The sequence below is a fragment of the Ursus arctos genome, unplaced genomic scaffold, assembly GCF_023065955.2.
Source record: "Ursus arctos isolate Adak ecotype North America unplaced genomic scaffold, UrsArc2.0 scaffold_14, whole genome shotgun sequence".
NCBI classification, from domain to species: Eukaryota; Metazoa; Chordata; class Mammalia; order Carnivora; family Ursidae; genus Ursus; species Ursus arctos.
Window position 1 is genome coordinate 7,752,884 of NW_026622808.1, and position 19,993 is coordinate 7,772,876.

Below are 19,993 nucleotides of genomic sequence, written 5' to 3' on the forward strand. Positions count from 1 at the left end.
AAAAGCACAGGCCAATTGCTTTATTATTCTGTCTCCTAACTATTTAAATAATTGCTTATGTAGAGAGTTGGGAGTGGATTTCATTATGTACGGGTCGATTATCCTGGGGTCCCTGATTAAAGCAGCAAGGACTTAGAGTCACAGAAACTCTGATTAATATTCTTCCTCATCTTCCTCACAGATTAGATGATTTATAGACTTATTTCCTTCTCTCTCACAACAAAGCCACACATGAAAATCCAGAAATGCTTGTAATACTCTTGTCTTTCCTTTCACTGAAATGAGGGACCATTGAGATATGGGAAGTGTTCATAACCTACTGATGCTGGATATGAGGACCCAAATGGGGTGCACGCAGGGAGGAGGGAGGAGGCAGGATGCAGAAGACTGTCTCTGAGAACATCTCTGAATTAGGAGCAAGAGGGAGTTTATGTTTGACTCCTCCCAGACAGTAACACTAGGACTTACTGTGATGGGGAGAAACTGAGACTGGAAGGAGACTATGGGCTGTCGCAAAGGGCTACCTTGAGATAACCTATAGATAAACCAACCTGAAGTATACAAGTAAGGAACTAGGCAGAGATGGCCATGCCCTAGTATTTTTGGTATCCAGCCAGGCATCGTTACACTAATAAAATCTAAGAATCTGTAATAAGGCCAGATTCTTTATCTTCTAAAAACTTCAAGACCATTGTTACTGAAAGCAAATACTGGTACCATTCACATACTGATACTTGAAAATACCATGAATCTTTTTCCTTAACTCAATTTATAACCAAACAGATATCAAGAGCAAAAGAAATCTCAAGATCCCTCTCCTCTGAAACATTACCCCCTTCTCTTTTATATGTAAATCTCCCACTATGAGACTGAAATCTTAAGCATCCTGAAGGATGTTTACTTTATTTAACCTCCTATTAAATTCCTAGTAATTATACTAATTTCCACTAACACCCTAGCTAGCATTACTGGATAATCAGCTGAGAAAGCATCTAAAGAAAGAGGTCTCTTGAGCTGTGCCTGAAGGGAGGGAAGGGGGGAGATGTAAAAAAATGCCTCTACAAAAGCCATTTGCCTACACTGAGGCCTGACTCTGGGTATCAAGACACCCGGCACCCTTCCTCACGGCTAGGGATTACGTGAGCCTCCACATCAGGAGCTCTCAAATTTAGCATGCATCAGAACCACCTGGAGGCCTTGCTAAAACACAGATTAGGGGGCCCCACCTCCTGAGCTTCTAACTTAGTAGGTCTAGGTTGGGACCCAAGAATTTGCATTTCCAACACATTTCCAGGTGATGCTAATGCGGCCAGTCAGGATGAAACTCTGACAACCACAGCTCTACATTAGCACCAAATCTTTCCAAAAGGAATTACACATGATAGTCCAGAGCCCTGCATTTACACCTATAAATTCAGCCAAACCTCTCTGGGCCTGCCATGTAATAAGTGCTCAAGAAATATTTGTGGGACGTATAATAATTTAAGAACTTAGGTATTTTACATATATCATCCAAAAAAATAAATAAATAAATCCTAAAGCAACGGATATTTTAGTACCTTTTTCTCAGTAATTGAGTTAAAAAAAAAAAAAAACAGTACGAAGACTTCTGTTTCCAGGAAAATTAAGTTGACCTATTTTTCCCTCCTACTAAGTGCAACTAAAACCCCTACATTATATATAAAACTAATACAAAAGATTCTGAATGGTGGAGAGAAGAAGATGGACTAGGTAAGTTCCCTGGGTTTTCTTTTTGCTTCATATCCCCCAGACCTGGAGTTGAAGAAGCACAGAAACACCAACAGATGCAGACAAAAAAGCCCCATAAAAAGCCTACTCTCTCTAACCAAAGGATAAAATAATGGGAAGCCTAGCAAGGTTGGTTTAACATTCAAAACTCAATGTAATCATCATATTCACAGAATAAAAGTGAACATTATATGATCATCTCAATAGATGCAATAAAATGATTGGACAATATCCAGCACCCATTCATAATTTAAAAAAAAAAAAAAAAAAACTCTCAGGACACCAGGGTGGCTTAGTCGGTTGAGTGGCCAAGTCTTGATTTCAGCTCTGGTCATGATCTCAAGGTCCTGGGATCAAGCCCTGCATCTGGCTCTGTGCTCAGTGGAGAGTCTGCTCAAGGATTCTCCTTCTCCCTCTCCCTCTGCTCCCTACCCCCACTTGAGCTCTCTCACTCTCTCTCCAAAATAAAATAAATTTTAAAAAACTCTCAGCAAACTAGCAATAAAAGAGGACTTTCTCAATCTACATAACAGGCACATATTAAAAAGAAAAAACAGCACAGGGTCATCTGGGTGGCTCAGTCGATTAAGTGGCTGCCTTCAGCTCAGATCATGATCTCAGGGTCCTGGGATCCTGGGAGCGTTGGGCTCCCTGCTCAGCAGGGAGTCTGCTTCTCCCTCTCCCTCTGCCCCTCCCCCTTCTCATGTGTGCTCTCTCTCTCTCAAATAAATAAAATCTTTACAAAAAACAGCACAGCTAAAATATTGTGCTTAACAATGAAATAGTGAAGACTTTCTACCTAAGATTGGGATTAAGGAAATGATATCCACTTTCACCATGTCTAGCTAACTACATTGGGGGTCTTAGCTAATACAATAAGACAAGAAAAGGAAATAAAAGACATAGAGATTGGGGGAAAAAAAGAGGTAAAACTGTCCTTATTTGCAGATGACAAAACTGCATAGAATATTGAAATAAGTCTATAAAAAACTACTTAATACAAGAAATTGAGCATGTGTCAAAGTAATATATAAAAATAAGTTTTATTTTTATATTGACAGCAAACAAAGTGAAATTCTAAAATTCAATACCATTTACAACAGCATCAAAGAAATCACAAAATATTCTAGGAATAAACTTCATTTAAAAAATTTTTAAACCTCTATGTTGTAAACTATAAAGCATTGCTGAGAGAAAGTAAAGAATATCTAGATAAACTATACACATGTATATATATATGTGTGTGTATGTGTGTGTGTTTATGTATGTACACATATATATACATGGAAAAAGAGGGAGAGAGACACCATTTTCTTGGATTGGAAGACTCAATATCATTAAGTCTGTCAATTCTCCTCAAATCGACTGAAATATTTAACATAACCCAAATCAAAATCCCATCAGGCATTTTTTTTTTCGAGAAATTGGCAAGCTGATATTAAATGCATATGAAAATATAAAGGATCTAGAATAGTCAAAGCACTCTTGAGAAAGAAGTACAAAGTTGAAGGACTTACTCAATGGTTTTAAAAACTTAAAATAAAGCTACTCTAATTAAGACAGCATGGTACTAGCATAAGGATAGAAAAGAATATAGATTGCTGGAATAGAATAGAGAGGAATACAGATCTTAAAAATAAATCCACTATATATACCATCAAATGACTTTTTACTAAGATGCAAATGCAATTCAATGTAGAAAGTAAAGTCTGCTAGAAATGATACTGGATCAATAAGACATCTGTATGAACAAATAATAATTCATACAATACAGAATAATTAACTCAATATAGAAAATAAACCTACATGCAAGTTTTAAAATTATAAATCCTCTAAAAGAAAATGTGGAAAATATCTTTGTGATCTTGAGCATAAACTCCTAAACAGAACACAAGAAGTTCTAAATAAAGGGGGAAAAAATGATAAACTGTCCTCTTCAAAATTAAAACTATTGCTCACCAAGATACTGTTGAGAACACAAAAAGGCAAATCAAAAGTTGGGAGAAAACATATGCAATAAATAAATGCAACAAAGAACTTTATTATAAGAACACATACAAAACAATAAGGAAAAGAAAACAATCCAATAAAAATGGGCAAAAGAATTTGAAAGACACTTTCAAAAAGAAGGTATGTGAAGGTCCAATAACCACATTAAAAGATCCTCAGCATCATTCGTCTGGAGGATACAGTTTACAAATCACAAGGAAATTCCACTAGACATCCATAAGAATGACTAAAATTATAAAGATGGACAATGACAAATGCTAGCAGGGATGCTAGGCAACCACATCTCTCATATATTACTAGTGAGAATATAAAACGGTTCAACTATTTTTGAAAAATTGGCCATTTCTTCTAAGTTAAATACACTCCTATACACCTTTTGATCTGGTGATGCCACTCTTTGGAATTTAACCAGAAAAAATGAAAGATACCTTCACAAAAAGATAGGAATATCCATCAGCAAAAGAACAGATGATCAAAATATGCTATATGCTCACAACGAAATACTATTCACCAATAAAAATAAATTAAGTACATGCAAGAACATAGATGAGGGGCTCTTGGGTGGTTCAGTTGGTTAAGCGTCTGCCTTCAGTTCAGGTCATGATCCTGGGGTCCTGGGGTCCTGGGGTCGAGCCCCACGTCAGGCTCCCTGCTCAGCCAGGAGCCTGCTTCTCCCTCTCCCTCTGCCCCGCCCCTGCTTGTGCTCTCTCTCCCTCTCTTGCTCTCTCTCAAATAAATAAATAAAATCTTTAAAAAAAAAAAAAGAACACAGATGAATCTATCATATTCCTCTTTGACATGAGTCTTACGAAAGGTGAGTTGTTTCCTTTGTTTGAAGGTGAGATAATTACAGAGTTCCGTATAGAAAGGTAGAGATGCCTTTAGTGACTGTAATTCCTCTGCTTTTTCTCACTGGATGGAGAGAACACATAAATCCTTAGGGCAAAGGGAATCTCAGGAATCATAAGCTAACTTCTGACATGAACTCTTAGAGCAGAAGGATCATTAGATAGAGTAATTTAATGCTGGCCCTGGGCTTAATTGTAAGCAGATACTACCAAGAAAAGCAAGGACAAGGAATAAGAGCCAGACCTTGGAAGGGCTTTTACTCTAAGTTAAACGAGTTGTCACAAGAATTGGGTAAGAGATATCTGCACGTTGGGGAAGGGTGGGAATATACCAATAAATAAGCTTTAGCAAAAATCTCACAGTTCAGTTTTCTTATTTATATTGCCCATTAAAACTTTTCATTGTTATTTTAAGTAAGTTTTCCATTTCCAGGGTTACACCTCAAAGAAAACAAGTGGAAAATGTATTATGTTAATCCTATTCTCGAATTCAAGTGAGTGTCAGGTATCAACCACTGACCACATAATCAGAGCACCACCATTTAACAGGTGGCCACTCAGCTAAATTACAGACAAGCAACTGAATGGACATTTAAGTTGTTTCCAAAGTTTTGTTATTAGAAGAAGTGCTAAATATACAACCTTGACATATCTTTCTCGTTCCCTGTGCTTCTGTAGAAAAAAAGCGCAAGAGGGGAAATTGCTGCGATTTCACATTTCAAAAGGAGCAACAAATTGCCCTGGAATTTTACACCCTTACCCAAACCATATGAGGGCATCCACTCTCCAACACCACCATTTGCTACCACGAAATTGTTTTATTTGTCAAGCTGATGGGGGAGATGTACTAGCTGTTATTTGATCTTGCACATCCTGAGGTTGAGTGTGTTATCAAGTTTATTGGCCATTTGTACTGCCTCTTCCATGAACTGTCCATTTCTATCTTTTTGGCTTTTTCCATTTGCTTGTTAGCTCCCTTTCTTCTTGATTTGAAGGATATGTATACGACTTCTACTACATTTATGATCGTGCTTTGTTTTAATGCTTAAGACTTCAATTCACCTAGAACTTATTTTTATAAATAGTGTCAGGCAAGGACCTAATGGAATTACTTTGCAAATGATAAATCTCAACCCCACTTACTGCTTAGTCCTTCTTTGCCCCCTGTGATTAAAATGCCACCTTTATCATATTTTAAATTGCCATCCATGCAAGAACCCATTTTTGGACTATATTATGTTCTACTGATCTACTTGTCTTCACTTACACTAATGTTATACTATCTTAATCACCATATTCTTGAAATAACGTTTAATGTCAGACAGGGTGGCTTATTATTTCATTGTCTCGCGAAAGCTCACTCATTATTCCCAGAAATTTGCGTTCTTTCACCACAAACTCTGAAATTGCATGCTCCATGGAGTTAGATCTCTCTTTTGTCTTGTACTTCTAAATCTGTTCTTTTCCATGAGAAACATTACCCCCTCCCCAATCTCAGGAAATTCAGTTTAATTTTAGTTGTCTCGAGGTAGAATAAATTTAGATGATTCCTGAACATCTAAAATTATTTCTACTTCAGCAGCAGCAAGCAGTCAGTCTACTACCCAAGTACTTGCTTACATCCCCTTCTTTTCTTTTCCAAGAGCTGCTGGCTTAAAGCAGGTTCCCAGATCTCCTAAAATAGTACAACAACTGTTTAAGTGGGTTCTTTACCTCTGCTTCACTCCTCCAATCCACCTTCCATGCTGCTACCGTACGGTGCTTAAAACGCAAATCTTACAATGTCAGTTCCTTGGTTAAGACTCGTGATAGTCCATGACTCACAACAGAGCCCTATTTTTTACACTATTTTAGACAGTGATAGTAGCCAGTATTTTTTGAATATTTTGTGTTGCCAGATGCTCTACATACATTTTTCACTGAATACTCACACTAGTCTTTTGAGATGGTAGAAAATTATTATTTTCCTTTGACAGATGAACAAACTGAGTCTTACAGGGATTAAGTGACTTGCCTAAAATCATACAAAATAACATCTGATTAAGCTGATATTTAAAAACGTTGTACACATCATAAGAAGCATGCTAGCCAGTTTGCAGCCTTTAAAACTTACCTATTAAAAAAGGCTCTCATACTGGATTTTTAAAGTAGCTACCACTTGTTTTTTAAAAGTTAGATATAAAATAAAATAACTCAGAAAGATCAAAAGTAAAGATACAGGTAAAGATCACCCACCTATATGTTACCAAAAAGTTAAGCCAAATATACCAAAATATTAGAAAAAATAGAATTCAAGGCAAAATAATACTAAATGCAGCAGGGATAGTTCATATTTTATTTTTAAAAGACACAATTTACCAGAAAGATAAAATGATCACAAATTTCTATGGTATTATTAGCAGCTATCTTTGAATTACACAAACAAAATCTGAAAAATCTGAGAACAATAGTAGTGGAGTTTAACTTGGGCCTACTGGAGAAATTACAGACCAAGTAAACAAACTAAAAACATAGATGACTGAATAACACAAATAACAAGCTCAATTGTCAAGACAAATATTAAATTTTGTACATTTCAATAAAAAAAAAAATCTAGAGTTTGCAATAGTGGCAGCCCCAGTCTCCTCAGGCTCTAACTGTGGAATCTTTTCTTCCCAACATCCATGTTGAATAAATAGTAAATTTTGTAGCCAACAATGAGACAACAATGAGAAACTATAAATGCTTTTTAAGCATCTAATATATACATTCCTTTTTTTTCTTTTTTTGAAGATTTTATTTTTAGGTAATCTCTTTACCCAACAGGGGCTCAAACTCACAACCCCGAGATCAAGAGTCACATGGTCCACCAACTGAGCCAGCCAGGTGCCTTGATGCATGCAATTTCAATAGAAATGACATCACTCTTTAAGAAGTGAAAATTAGTTTTTAGATGAGCAAAACAGGGGCACCTGGGTGGCACAGCGGTTAAGCGTCTGCCTTCGGCTCAGGGCGTGATCCCGGTGTTCCGGGATCGAGCCCCACATCAGGCTCCTCCTCCACTATGAGCCTGCTTCTTCCTCTCCCATTCCCCCTGCTTGTGTTCCCTCTCTCGCTGGCTGTCTCTATCTCTGTCGAATAAATAAATAAAATCTTGGGGCGCCTGGGTGGCACAGCGGTTAAGCGTCTGCCTTCGGCTCAGGGCGTGATCCCGGCGTTATGGGATCGAGCCCCACATCAGGCTCCTCTGCTAGGAGCCTGCTTCTTCCTCTCCCACTCCCCCTGCTTGTGTTCCCTCTCTCACTGGCTGTCTCTATCTCTGTCAAATAAATAAATAAAATCTTTAAAAAAAAAATAAATAAATAAAAATAAAAAATAAATAAATAAATAAAATCTTTAAAAAAAAAAAAAAAAAAAAGAAGAGCAAAACAAATCTTCGGTATTATACTACTTGTGCCTCTCTCCTCCCCCTGCCAAATACAACCCTATCTGAAAAAAAAAACTGACTGCTTTAATTCTCTTGTTAGGGAGAAATTAATTGAATTTAAATGTATTTAATTAAAATACTATTGCTTAGTGTTTGATTTCTTAGCAAGAATTAAACTTAATTTAATTTAATTAATTTTTCTCTTCAAGGGGAGTAATGAAAAAAAAGGCTAAAAACACTGATCTAACACACTCTTGGGGCATCTGGGTGGCTCAGTCGGTTAAGTGTCTGACTCTCGATCTCAGCTCAGGTCTTGATCTCATCGTCGTGAGTTCGAACCCCACATTAGACTCCACACTGGGTGTGGAGTCTACCTAAAAAAAAATAAAAGAAAAAAAATTCTCAAAAATTGAGATCATATGTGTATTTGTTAATATATGCATAAAATACCTGTTAAGGGCAGGTAAAAGAAAAGAAAAAGAAAAGAAAAAAAGAACATATGTGTATTTGTTAATATATGCATAAAATACCTGTTAAGGGCACACAGGAATCTGATAACTGTTGTTGACAATGGGGAAGAAAACTACATAGTTCTCTCATACTAAATAGTGTAAGAAAAGATTTTCATTGTATGTTCTTCTGTGCTTCCAGAATTCTGAAGCATGTAAATGCATAAACTACATGAAAAGCAAATAGTTTCAAATTTAAAATAAGAAAAAAATCATCAAAAATTTTCGGCACAGGTACCAAGGTAATCTAGTAGGAAAGGGACAGTCTTTTCAACAAATGGCAAGTGGAAGAACTGGGTATCTATATGTAAAAACAAATGAACCCAGACCCTTCCTTAACCATAACCTGAAACGGAATATAGACCTATACAACATAAGAGTTATAAATATAAAATATACAGAAAAAAACATAAAAGAAAATACTGGTGACTTTGCATTAGGAAATATTTGTAAAATGTATCAAAAGCACGATCCCTAATAGAAAATATTGACTTCATAAAAAAACTGGACTTAAGGAGGGCACATGATGGGATGAGCACTGCGTGTTATATGCAACTAATTAATTATTGAACACTGTATCTGAAACTAATGATGTACTATATGTTAGCTAACTGAATTTAAATAAAAAATAAAAATAAATTTAAAATACCTGGCCTTCATCAAAGTTTAAAGTCGACTTTTCAAAAGAAACCATTAAGAAATTGAAAAGACAAGTCAGAGTCTAGGAAAAAAATATCTGTTAATCATACATCTGATAAATCTATCAACAACTTAAGTAAACAGTACGAAAATGACCCAATTTTTTAAATGGGCTAAAGATTTTTTTTAAGATTTTATTTATTTATTTGCCAGAGAGAGAGTGCACAGGCAGGGGGAGAAGCAGGCTCTCTGCTGAGCAAAGAGCCCAATGCGGGACTCGATCCCAGCACCCTGGGATCATGACCTGAGCCACAGGCAGACACTTAATCGACTGAGCCACCCAGGAGACCCAGGCTAGAGATTCAGATAGACACTTCACCTAAAGAAAATATATAAATGGCAAATAAGCACATGAAAAAGTAACCAAAATCATTATTAAGGAAATGAAAATTAAAACCTCATGAGATACCACATTACACTCAGGAGGATGGCCATAAGCAGAAAGAAAGGACAACACAAGTGTAGGTGAGAATGTAAAGAAACTGGAACCCTCATATTATTGGTGCAAGTGTAAAATGGTACAGCCACTGTGGAAAAGAATTTGGCAGTTTCTTAAACAGTTAAACCACCTAGCAAGTCAACTCCTAATTATCTACCTAAGAGAAATGAAAACAAATGTCTGTGCAATGCCTTGTATGGCCCATTATTAATAGCATTATTCATAACAGCCAAATACTGGAAACAATTCAAATGTCCATCAGCTGGTGAACGGATAAACGTGATGTGGCGTACCCATACGAGGGACTCCTACTCAGCAATAAAAATGATCAAACTACTGACACAAGCAACAACATGCACGAAGTCCGAAACAGGCAAAGGGAAAGGAGCCCTACACAAGAGAATGCACACTGTAGGATTCCACTTACAGGAAATTTCTAGAAAGAGCAAAACTATAGAGACAAAGCAGATCAGTATCTGCCTGTGGTCTGGGGCTGGAAGGGCACCTGAATGCGAATGGGCACAAGGGAACATTTTGAGTTGAGGAAGTGTTGATAAAACTGGATCATGGTGACGTTACACAACTGCATAAATTTAGTAAAAACCCATTGAACTATATTTAAAATGGATAACTTTTAAGGTATATAAAATTCTACCTGAATAAAGGTGTTAAAGAAGAGGAGGAAAACAACTGACCCATGTACAAAACCATAAAAGAAGTATCAACTATTTCTAGAATAAGATATCAAAGAAGTAACAGTCACTGTTCATCTTGCAAAAAATAAAATAAAAAGCTATAGCAAAAAACTGGGAACAACCCCAAATTTTGTCTACAACAGAATAGTATTATCATACAATGAAATACGGCACAGTAATAAAAATAAAATACGGTTACATGTACCTTCATGGGGAAAAAAAAATCCCACAATAATGCTGGGTAAAAGAAGAGAGATACTAAAGAATAAAGTTGTATTCATATGAAGCTCAAAAACAGGTAGAAAAATGTATATGTATTATTTACAGATGCATACACAAATAATGAAATACAGAAAAGCAGAGAAATGATTATCATGAAAGTAAAAATCATAGTTAACCTTTACGTGAGGGAAATCAGAGTTATAATGAGGAGGATCCTGAGAGGTTTCTGGGGCGCTGATAATATTCTTACCCGGATGCTATCTGAATTTTCTTATTACTTACACACACGAACAACATCCCTCACCCGTACTGGGTCTACCAGGAAACAAACTGAGCACGCACACGCATGCAAGGCAAAGAATTAGTAGCTAAAAGAGAACCCTCACCCCAATGCCCAGATTTGTTCATCTGAAAATCTAAAAAACAAACATGCTTTAGATAATTTGGGGGTTGAAATGGAAACAGAAATTTTAAAGTAATTATAATTGAAGGACAAGAAGAGTACCACCACATACCAACCTGTGGAAGGGATTCGGTCAAAGTAGTTACCAAAGAAAAATTTATAACCACAAATAAACCTGTAAGACCATAAGAAAGAATGAAAATAAATGAAGTTTTCAATTTAAGATGTTGAACACAGACCAAGAAAATAAACCTAAAGAAATAAAAGAAAGGAATGGATGAGATTGAAAGCAGAATAGAAAATAGAAAATAGGAAAAACAGGGGGAAAAAAGTTGTTTGGTAAAACTAAATTTAAAAGACCAACACCAAACACAAAACTTTAGCAAATATGATTTGAAATAAAAAGAACAAAATTAAACTGTGTAGAAGAGGAATAAAAAGGATTTTAAAATACAGTGGAATTAATTAGGAGGTTTTTAACTATAAAAAGATAAGCACAAAAAAAAGTCAAAATATCTGAAACCTCACATGAAATGGGCAATTTTCTAGGAAAATATAAGATTTTAAATGGGGAAAAAAAAAGAAACTCTGAACAGATTAATCAATAGCCATTTTTTAAAAAGCTTATATTATAAGTGTAAATAAAGATTCCTCCTCCAAAGAGGCTATGGGCCAAAAGAATTCCATGAAGGAACTCTACCAAATGTTCGCAGAACACAGTACTCACATTCTAAACACAATGCTGCAGAAAACAGAAACGGGAAGCTACTTATTTTACAAGACCTAGCATGATGCCAATAATAAAACCAAAACGAACAGCATAAGAAAAGAAAACCCTGTCGTAGTCCCATAATGAACTCAGATGCAGAAATCCCACATTAGAAAAAAAAAAATTACTATATTTGATCAGCAGGAAATTAAACAATGTTATTTCTATAGGTTTCATTTCATGAATTTTAGTAGTAAAAGTGAGAAAATCTACCACATAATTCTCTACATTAATAAATTTGAGGCAAAAAAAAATAATCTCAATAAATGCAGGGGAAAAAAACACTGATAAAATCCAATGCATTTTTTAAAATTTTTTTTAAATCCAATGCATTTTTAAAGATATAATTCACATGCCACAAATTCACCATTTAAATGTAAATTCAGGGGTTTTAGTAGAGATTCACAAAGTTACACAATCTTAACCACTAAATTCAGAACATTTCATCACCTCAGAAAGAAATCCCATTAGCACTCACTCCCCAGTCTCCCCTCTCCAGACCATTCTCTGGCAAGCACTAACCTACTTTCTGTCTCAATGGATTTGCCTGTTGTTGACATTTTATAGGTATGGAATCATCAAATGTAAGTGCGCTATGTCACTTCAGTGTAATATTTTTGAGGTTCAAGGTTCATCATGCTGTAACATGTATCAGTACTTCACTCCTTCTCATGGCTGAAGAATACTCCAACCGATGGATATACCACATTTTGTTTATCCATTTGTCTGCTGATGAACATTTGGGTTGTTTCCACTTTTTTGGCTATTACGGGTAATGTTGCTATGAATATTTGTGTATGAAATTTTGTATAAGCCTAAGTTTTCAATTCTCTTCGTCATGTACCTAGGGATGAAGCAGTTTAATTCACTGATGATCAAAATCACTGGCAAACTAAATATAAAGTATACAGTAAATATCACACTTGAAACGTCAGAGGCAATCCAAAGTTAGGAACAAAATAAGGATCACTTACCCTGTCTAGGGTGTAAGTATCCTAGTGTTACTATTCAACATTGTCCTAAGTGTCTCAGACAATGCAATAAGAAAAAGAAAAAAAAAATTATAAAAGAAAGACAAAAAATTGTGATTATTTGTGCATATTACATCAAAAACCCAAGAGAATCACATAAATCGTCAGAAGTGCTAAGGAAGCTCAGCAAGGGGGCCGAATGAAAGATACCCGTAAAACCAACTTTCTGAAACACCACTCATCTGCTAAGGACTGAGTTTGTATGTAACAGATAATCTGAGTAAATGGTACCTTATTAATATCAGCGGTTCATTTTCTTCTTCACATATTAAAATTCAACTCACAGATGTCAACCCTGTCTCTGAAATTCTCTTGATCTTTCTTTCAAGGCTAGAGTTCCACCATTTCATCTGTGTTCTACACCATAAAGGGGTAAGAATGGAAAGGGAAAGGTAGTACCAGTGGAGTCTGCTCTCTTTTCTGGAAGTCCCACCCAGCAAATCCTGCTTGCCCTTCATCATTAGCCAAAACAGTGTCACATGGCTGCCCTATGCCACAGGTGTCCGGGAAATGAAGAGAGGTGGCATACGACTGCCACAGACAGACCTGAGGTTCTGAGCAGGCCACCTTGGCTGCCACATGCCAGTAATAACCAAGTGGGAAGGATAATCAGAAGAATAATTCCATTCACCACAGCAACAAAACACTAAAAATGTATACAACAGAATGTAAGAATTGTAAAGACAACTTTAAAATGAATAATTAGGGATAATGTGCCCTACTAGATATCAAAGCATATGTGCTACTGGCTCAGAAACAATGGTACATTGTATGGTGACTAACATAACATAACAACAAAAAACAAAAAACAAAAAAAAAGGAAAGGAAAAACAAACAATGGTACAAAATATGGAATTAAGAAATATTACATTCACACACACACAAACACACACACACAAATACAGCTAGATTACAAATGTCAATATATATTTTTAAAGCATTAGATTGGAAATATAGAAGAACGTATTTATGACCGAGTCCTTGAGTTAGAGAAGGGCTTCTTTTATAATACACACAAAAAGGTAAAAATACAAATGAAAAGTATTTGTAACTCTGACTACACAAAAATTTAACACTTCCATAAGACTGAGATGACAGAACAAAGTTAAGATCACTATTAGACGAGGAGAAACCTTCTGGAATTTGTACAAAGAAGAAATGATTATAATCTAGAACAAAGAGAATTCCACAGAGAAATTTTTAAAAGAGTAGTATCAAAATAATCCAGGGATAGAGAAGTGGGTTGGGGTATATACAAAACAAGACTAACTATGAACTAATAATTATTCATGGTGGATGATGACTATGATGGTTCATACAGTATTTTCTCTATTTTTGTGTATGTTTTAAATTTCTGCTTATTTTAATTTATATACTAACATGGAAAATGATCTAAGAGTACAGAATGAAAAAAAAAGTTGGTAAATATGTAAAGTATGATACTATCTCTAACGTATTTTAAACATCTCATTATGTATTTTCTATGGGCCAATTTTCTTAGGCCAGTTTTATTAATTTGTATTTTTCCCAAATATAACTTAGTTAAGTGCACAGAAAAGGTCTGAAATATTACACTCCAAACTGGTGTTAAGTGGTTACCTCTGGAGAGAAGGGAGCTACCTCCATTGTGAGCTCATCAAAGGGGAATTTTAGCCTCAACTCCAAGGCTTTAATTTTTCATGTAATTTGAATGTAAGAGATTACACAACTACACATATTTATCAAAACTCAGAGAAATGGAACTGTTCTGTATCCTGTCTGTGACGGTGGCTACAAGAACCCGTTCACATGAAAAAACTAGAACCATGCAACAGAGAAAGGGAATTTTACCGTCAAGGTCAAAAATGTTTTAAATAGCAGCAAAAAAACTCATACAATTGCGAGCTAAAGAGTGAATTTTGCAGCATATAACTTAAACCTCAATATACTGGACCTTTTAAAAAGGAAAGATTTTAATTTTAAAAGAATGATCAGGGGCACCTGGGTGGCACAGCGGTTAAGCGTCTGCCTTCGGCTCAGGGCGTGATCCCGGCGTTATGGGATCGAGCCCCACATCAGGCTCCTCCTCTATGAGCCTGCTTCTTCCTCTCCCACTCCCCCTGCTTGTGTTCCCTCTCTCGCTGGCTGTCTCTATCTCTGTCAAATAAATAAATAAAATATTAAAAAAAAATATTAAAAAAAAAAAAAAAAAAGAATGATCATAATATAATCTGTTTAAAGAATAAGGCTGCAAATTGTATCCCTGATATTAAAATTACCTACAATATAATTTTTAAGTAGATTATAAGACATATATGTACCATAATCACGTATGCAGTATGATCCCACTTAATACGTCTTTATTTTATCTATGCATATTGGGATTATGGACATTTTTTCTCTCTGCTTAACTGTGGTTGTTTTCCTACAATGAATACATCCCTATTTTGTACTGGAATAATGTGTTTCAGTGTTGCGGGGGTGGGCACTGGGCCAACGGTGGAGGCTCAGTGGAGACTCTCCTCTCACCTTGGCGCTGCTCCCCAAGCCCAGACACCAAGGGTGAGCCTTGGCAGTGACCCAGGGGGACGAAGTGGAGGGCTCCTGTGGTAACAAATGAGGAAAAGCAGATAAGGCCCTGACAGCAATGCGTCGCTGAGAATCGGATCACTGGGTTACCACAGGTATGTGTAGAAGAGTTTGCCAAATCGAATATAGCTCGTGGGAACGGACTTTGAGGCCCCACCAGGCACTGTCAAAGATCACCTTCCCAGCATACTAGAAAGCATTCTCTGCCGGCAGATTGGTTCCTGTCAAATTATTTATAGGAGATTGGTTCACATACTCAAAATGATATGAATACTTCTAATTATATCCAAACATGCCAAATGTCAGAACAAATTATGCCGAGGGTCATGTTGCCAAATGTCCTGCCCTAACAAAGAGGAGAGAGCCGCGGCGTCAGCACACTGGTGCCTATATAAGCACGGGGACCCTGCCTGCCTTATCTCCACCAAGAACCCAGAGGTGAGTGATGGGGACCTTGAGGCTTGAAGGACCCCCAGGGACAGGAAGAGCTGACCCCATGGGCCACCTCTGAGCATGAAATTGTCCCTCCCCAGTCTGATTTTTATTTTCGGAGAGCCGAGCTTTAGAGCAGGGCAATTTTAATTCTGTAACTGTTTTACTGGAATGTCGAAGCTTCACTAATAAGAGACCTGTCGTTTTACAGTGTCAGCCACTTCTGAACCTGCGTTTCATCTGGAACTCCCGAGGTAAGCCCCCGCTTTCTGGGCGGGTGGATGACACAGGGCATTCAGGCTAACGAAGCCGGGAACAACTCTTAATTGAACACCATTTCCATGTTCCCGCTCTTGCCTCAGCAGGAGGTGCTTCCGAATGACTGCTTATAAATGAGAGGGAAATGCTGCTGCAGAATGCCTTCTCCTCTACACTCCCCTCACCTGAGCTCCAGGGTTGAAGGACCATTTGGGACAGAATGTATTCAGACAGGACCTGTCCAGGGGCAACAGACTATTCCATGCCAACCTCCCTCTCCTGCAAAGCACTGACCCTTAGACATCTTCCAGATATTTTTTAAACACCCCAGAAAAATCCTTATCAAAAAATGAAAAGACAAACATCTTGTGACAACCATAATGTTTTAGCTACTTTTGATGATTCATTGTTAATTGTTTTTAAAAAGACTGATTATTGCTCATCTAAAAAGTCCCCCAGTGGTACACCCACAGAGTGCTAAATACCGTGCCTAATTTAGGAGAGGTCCTGGACATTCCCCAAGTAATTTACACCTGAAAGGAAAGGAAAGACTCAACCAAGCTAAGAGGCCAACCCTGCAGAGGCGTATCTATCAACCAGAGGACAACGGTTTACATGTGATGAACCCTTACATTTCTCTTTTCTTTTTATTGATGGAAAGAAAAGAAGCCTAGGGAATGTATGTGGGAAGAAGGGCCTTCTTCATGCTGAAGCTCTCATTTCTCTGTGGTTAGATCTGTTACCTGGCAGTTGAAATCTCTCATGCAAAAAAAGAAAGTGTCAAAAGAGATTTTGGAATTAAGGCAACACTGTCTCTTGGTAACAAGCCAAATGACAAAACCACGTAGTACTAAGAATTTTTTATGAGGTTCTTTTAACAACCCACTGAGAGATTTAATACTAAATATTAACATAAAGTAGATATTAAAAATAACACAAGCCTTGGGGCACCTGGGTGGCTCAGCCTCTTGATTCGGCTCAGGTCATGATCTCAGGGTTGTGAGAGAGATCCCCGCATAGGGCTCTGTGCTCGGCGGGGATTCTGCTTGAGATTCTCTCTCTCCCTCTGCTCCCCACCCCCAAATAAATAAATCTTTAAAAAAATAATAATAATACGAGCCTTAAGAGAAAAAAAAATGGCCACCAATAAAGGTAAAGCAAGTTTTTGAAAGCTTTGGAAACATCGACCTTGCTTTGCACAAGACAAACCTTCTCTCCTAATGATATGGCTGTCCTGGTATATAGCAGATGCAAACATCATGCAAAAGGAAAAGTGGGGATTAAAGGAAGACAGCTGCTAGAGAACAATCCACCAGCTGTAGATATTGTTACAGTGGAAATCCACTGTAGGCACTCTGGCCTCAGCTGAGGACCAAGATATGTGATCCCAGAAGGAAATCTGCAAAGTACTAAGAATGAAGCCTCCAGTCACAACCTCATGCCCAACCAGTCCTTTGGCCTGTGTGAGAACACCGGTCAAGGACAGCCTGGGGGAGAACTGACAGCCTGAGCGATGGGGGGATGGGGGCGCAACGCCTCTTTCATGACTCATCCTAGCTCACAGGTATAACTTCTGGTTGCTATTTCCCCCTCTGCCCCAGTTCTTCCCCAAGGCAGAATCCTCTGCTAAACAAACCGCAGCCATGAGTGCGAGCTCGGACGCTGAGATGGCGGTTTTTGGCGAAGCTGCTCCCTTCCTCCGAAAATCAGAAAAGGAACGGATCGAGGCCCAAAACAAGCCCTTCGATGCTAAAACATCGGTCTTTGTCGCGGAGCCCAAGGCCTCCTATGTGAAGAGCACCATACAGAGCAAGGAAGGAGGGAAAGTAACAGTGAAGACAGAAGGTGGAGCAGTAAGTAAACACACAGGGAGAAAGCATTCCCAGTCGTCTTTCTCGGTCTCCTCATCAAGGTGAAGCTCTTCTTGCTGGGAAGCTCTAAGTTTCCTGCCATTCCAGACACTCTTCTGATCCTTTATGGATGCCCGATTTGGATGGCAGAGGAGGTTCCAGCAATCACCTCGGGTTCCCCCTTCCTGGCTACCCATAGGACTTCAACACACTAGAGTCAGCTGCCACCATATCCCTCAACTCCCCACTTCCCACTCTAAACCCCCAAACTTGGGGGAAACAGAAGGCAGCTTCTCCTGTCAGGAAACTACTGTTATTTGCTTAGCTAAATAATGTATTAGCATCCCCATTACTTCCCCCCAGATTGAAGTTTCTTGTAATGAATGGCCAAGAAAAACAAAGATATAAACCGATAAATAAACCTGGGACAGGGGAATGTGGGAAGAAAAAAAAATCTTTAAAAAAAGGTAGTATCCTAGTTCATCACAGGAGATGGATTTTCTTAGCATCAGACTCTGAAACAAATATAATTCCATGCCTTTATTTAAAGAATACTAAATAAATGAAAAGTGTCAGTAATTATAGTTTTATAAGCAAACCAAACAGACAAACCAACCTTACGTCCCATAATTAATACAATGTGGTCTCTCACTTTACTTGCCAGACTCTAACTGTCAGGGAGGACCAAGTCTTCCCCATGAACCCTCCGAAATACGACAAGATCGAGGACATGGCCATGATGACCCATCTGCACGAGCCCGGAGTGCTGTACAACCTCAAAGAGCGTTACGCAGCCTGGATGATCTACGTGAGCGCCCTTCAGCATCTCCCTACTCCGTCTATCTCTCTGAGTCAGGACAAGATCCACATGTTGCATTTTCTGATTTTCTCAGACCTACTCGGGCCTCTTCTGCGTCACCGTGAACCCCTACAAGTGGCTGCCGGTGTACAACGCAGAGGTGGTGGCCGCCTACCGAGGCAAGAAGCGCCAGGAGGCCCCGCCCCACATCTTCTCCATCTCCGACAACGCCTACCAGTTCATGCTGACGGGTGAGTGAATGACGCACCTGTTTCTGTGCAGAAATGCAGAAACAGAACCTTTAACAAACAGGCTGTCTGGGCCCTGATTGTAATAATACACTGCAGCTACATGGGGCTTCACTGTGTTTGAGGAACTTCCAGAGCTACAGTATCACATACCCCATTTTAGAGAGAGGAAAGAGAACTGGCTGAGCTCACTGACCTGCCCAAGCTAACGCAGCCAGTAAGCGGAAGTCAGGCAGAAACAATCAGCCGGCCTCTGTAAACGCGTCTGCCGCTTTCCCGTAGGTTTTCATTTCTGATTTCAACAGAAGAACAGTTCAAATCAATTATTTTAAAAATAAGCACATCCACGGCAATCAAGGAAAATAGTGACCAGCTACAGCTGGAAAGCTTTGTGAATTCTCATCTTAATTGTTAAAGGACACAGCCAATAGCGCCAGCCTTTGGGACAGAACAGGTGGAAAGAGCGAGCTACCACTTTCTTCTCGATGATTCTGAAGCATTTTCCTATTAGACTGGAAGAAAATAAAAATACCTCTTCCTCTGAAAATATTTTTGAAATCAAAGTCTGTTTTTCCTGTCTTATCAAAGCATAAACAAACAGCTTTGATATGCATTACAGGCCCAAGTGCAGCGTTAAAACCTTTTATCTTCACACGCCAAATGTACTGCCTTTGGAAATACTCTAAATTCCAGAGTTTCCTGTTGTTCCATAGGGTTTGGAAACTGAGAGGCTTTTGTTCTTTTTTGCTTTTTGTTTGTTTTGCAGCACTTGTTTTTTAAGTTGTCTGTTAAAGGAGAAGAAAGACAAGAAACAAATAAAATAGGAATCTCCCATTACAAATTGGCCAGCAATTCCACAAGGATTTCATGCCAGTAAACTGTCCTTTGGTCGTCAGCAGAAGCTAGCTACCTTCCAGAAATGATCCAAAGCCTGGCTCATTTTGGAGGGTTTAATACTCAGCAGCTGCACTTACTCTGCCATGCACACCACCAACCCCTACACCAAGGTCTCCACTCCCCAAGCTTTGGGGCTGCTCCAAATTCAAGATCACTTAAGG

The 19,993-nt window shown here is 38.1% G+C and overlaps 1 protein-coding gene across 1 annotated transcript in view; it reads left to right on the forward strand.

Moving 5' to 3' along the window:
- Nucleotides 1-15,770: 15,770 nt before the first annotated feature.
- MYH8 (myosin heavy chain 8) overlaps nt 15,771-19,993 on the forward strand; it is a 28,688-nt gene continuing 24,465 nt past the window's right edge. The window contains exons 1-5 of the mRNA XM_026521002.4: nt 15,771-15,786; nt 15,992-16,034; nt 17,640-17,891; nt 18,553-18,696; nt 18,782-18,938. Of these exons, the coding sequence (XP_026376787.2) occupies nt 17,682-17,891; nt 18,553-18,696; nt 18,782-18,938 (511 nt within the window). The 5' untranslated portion in view covers nt 15,771-15,786; nt 15,992-16,034; nt 17,640-17,681. The remainder of the gene's footprint in view (nt 15,787-15,991; nt 16,035-17,639; nt 17,892-18,552; nt 18,697-18,781; nt 18,939-19,993) is intronic.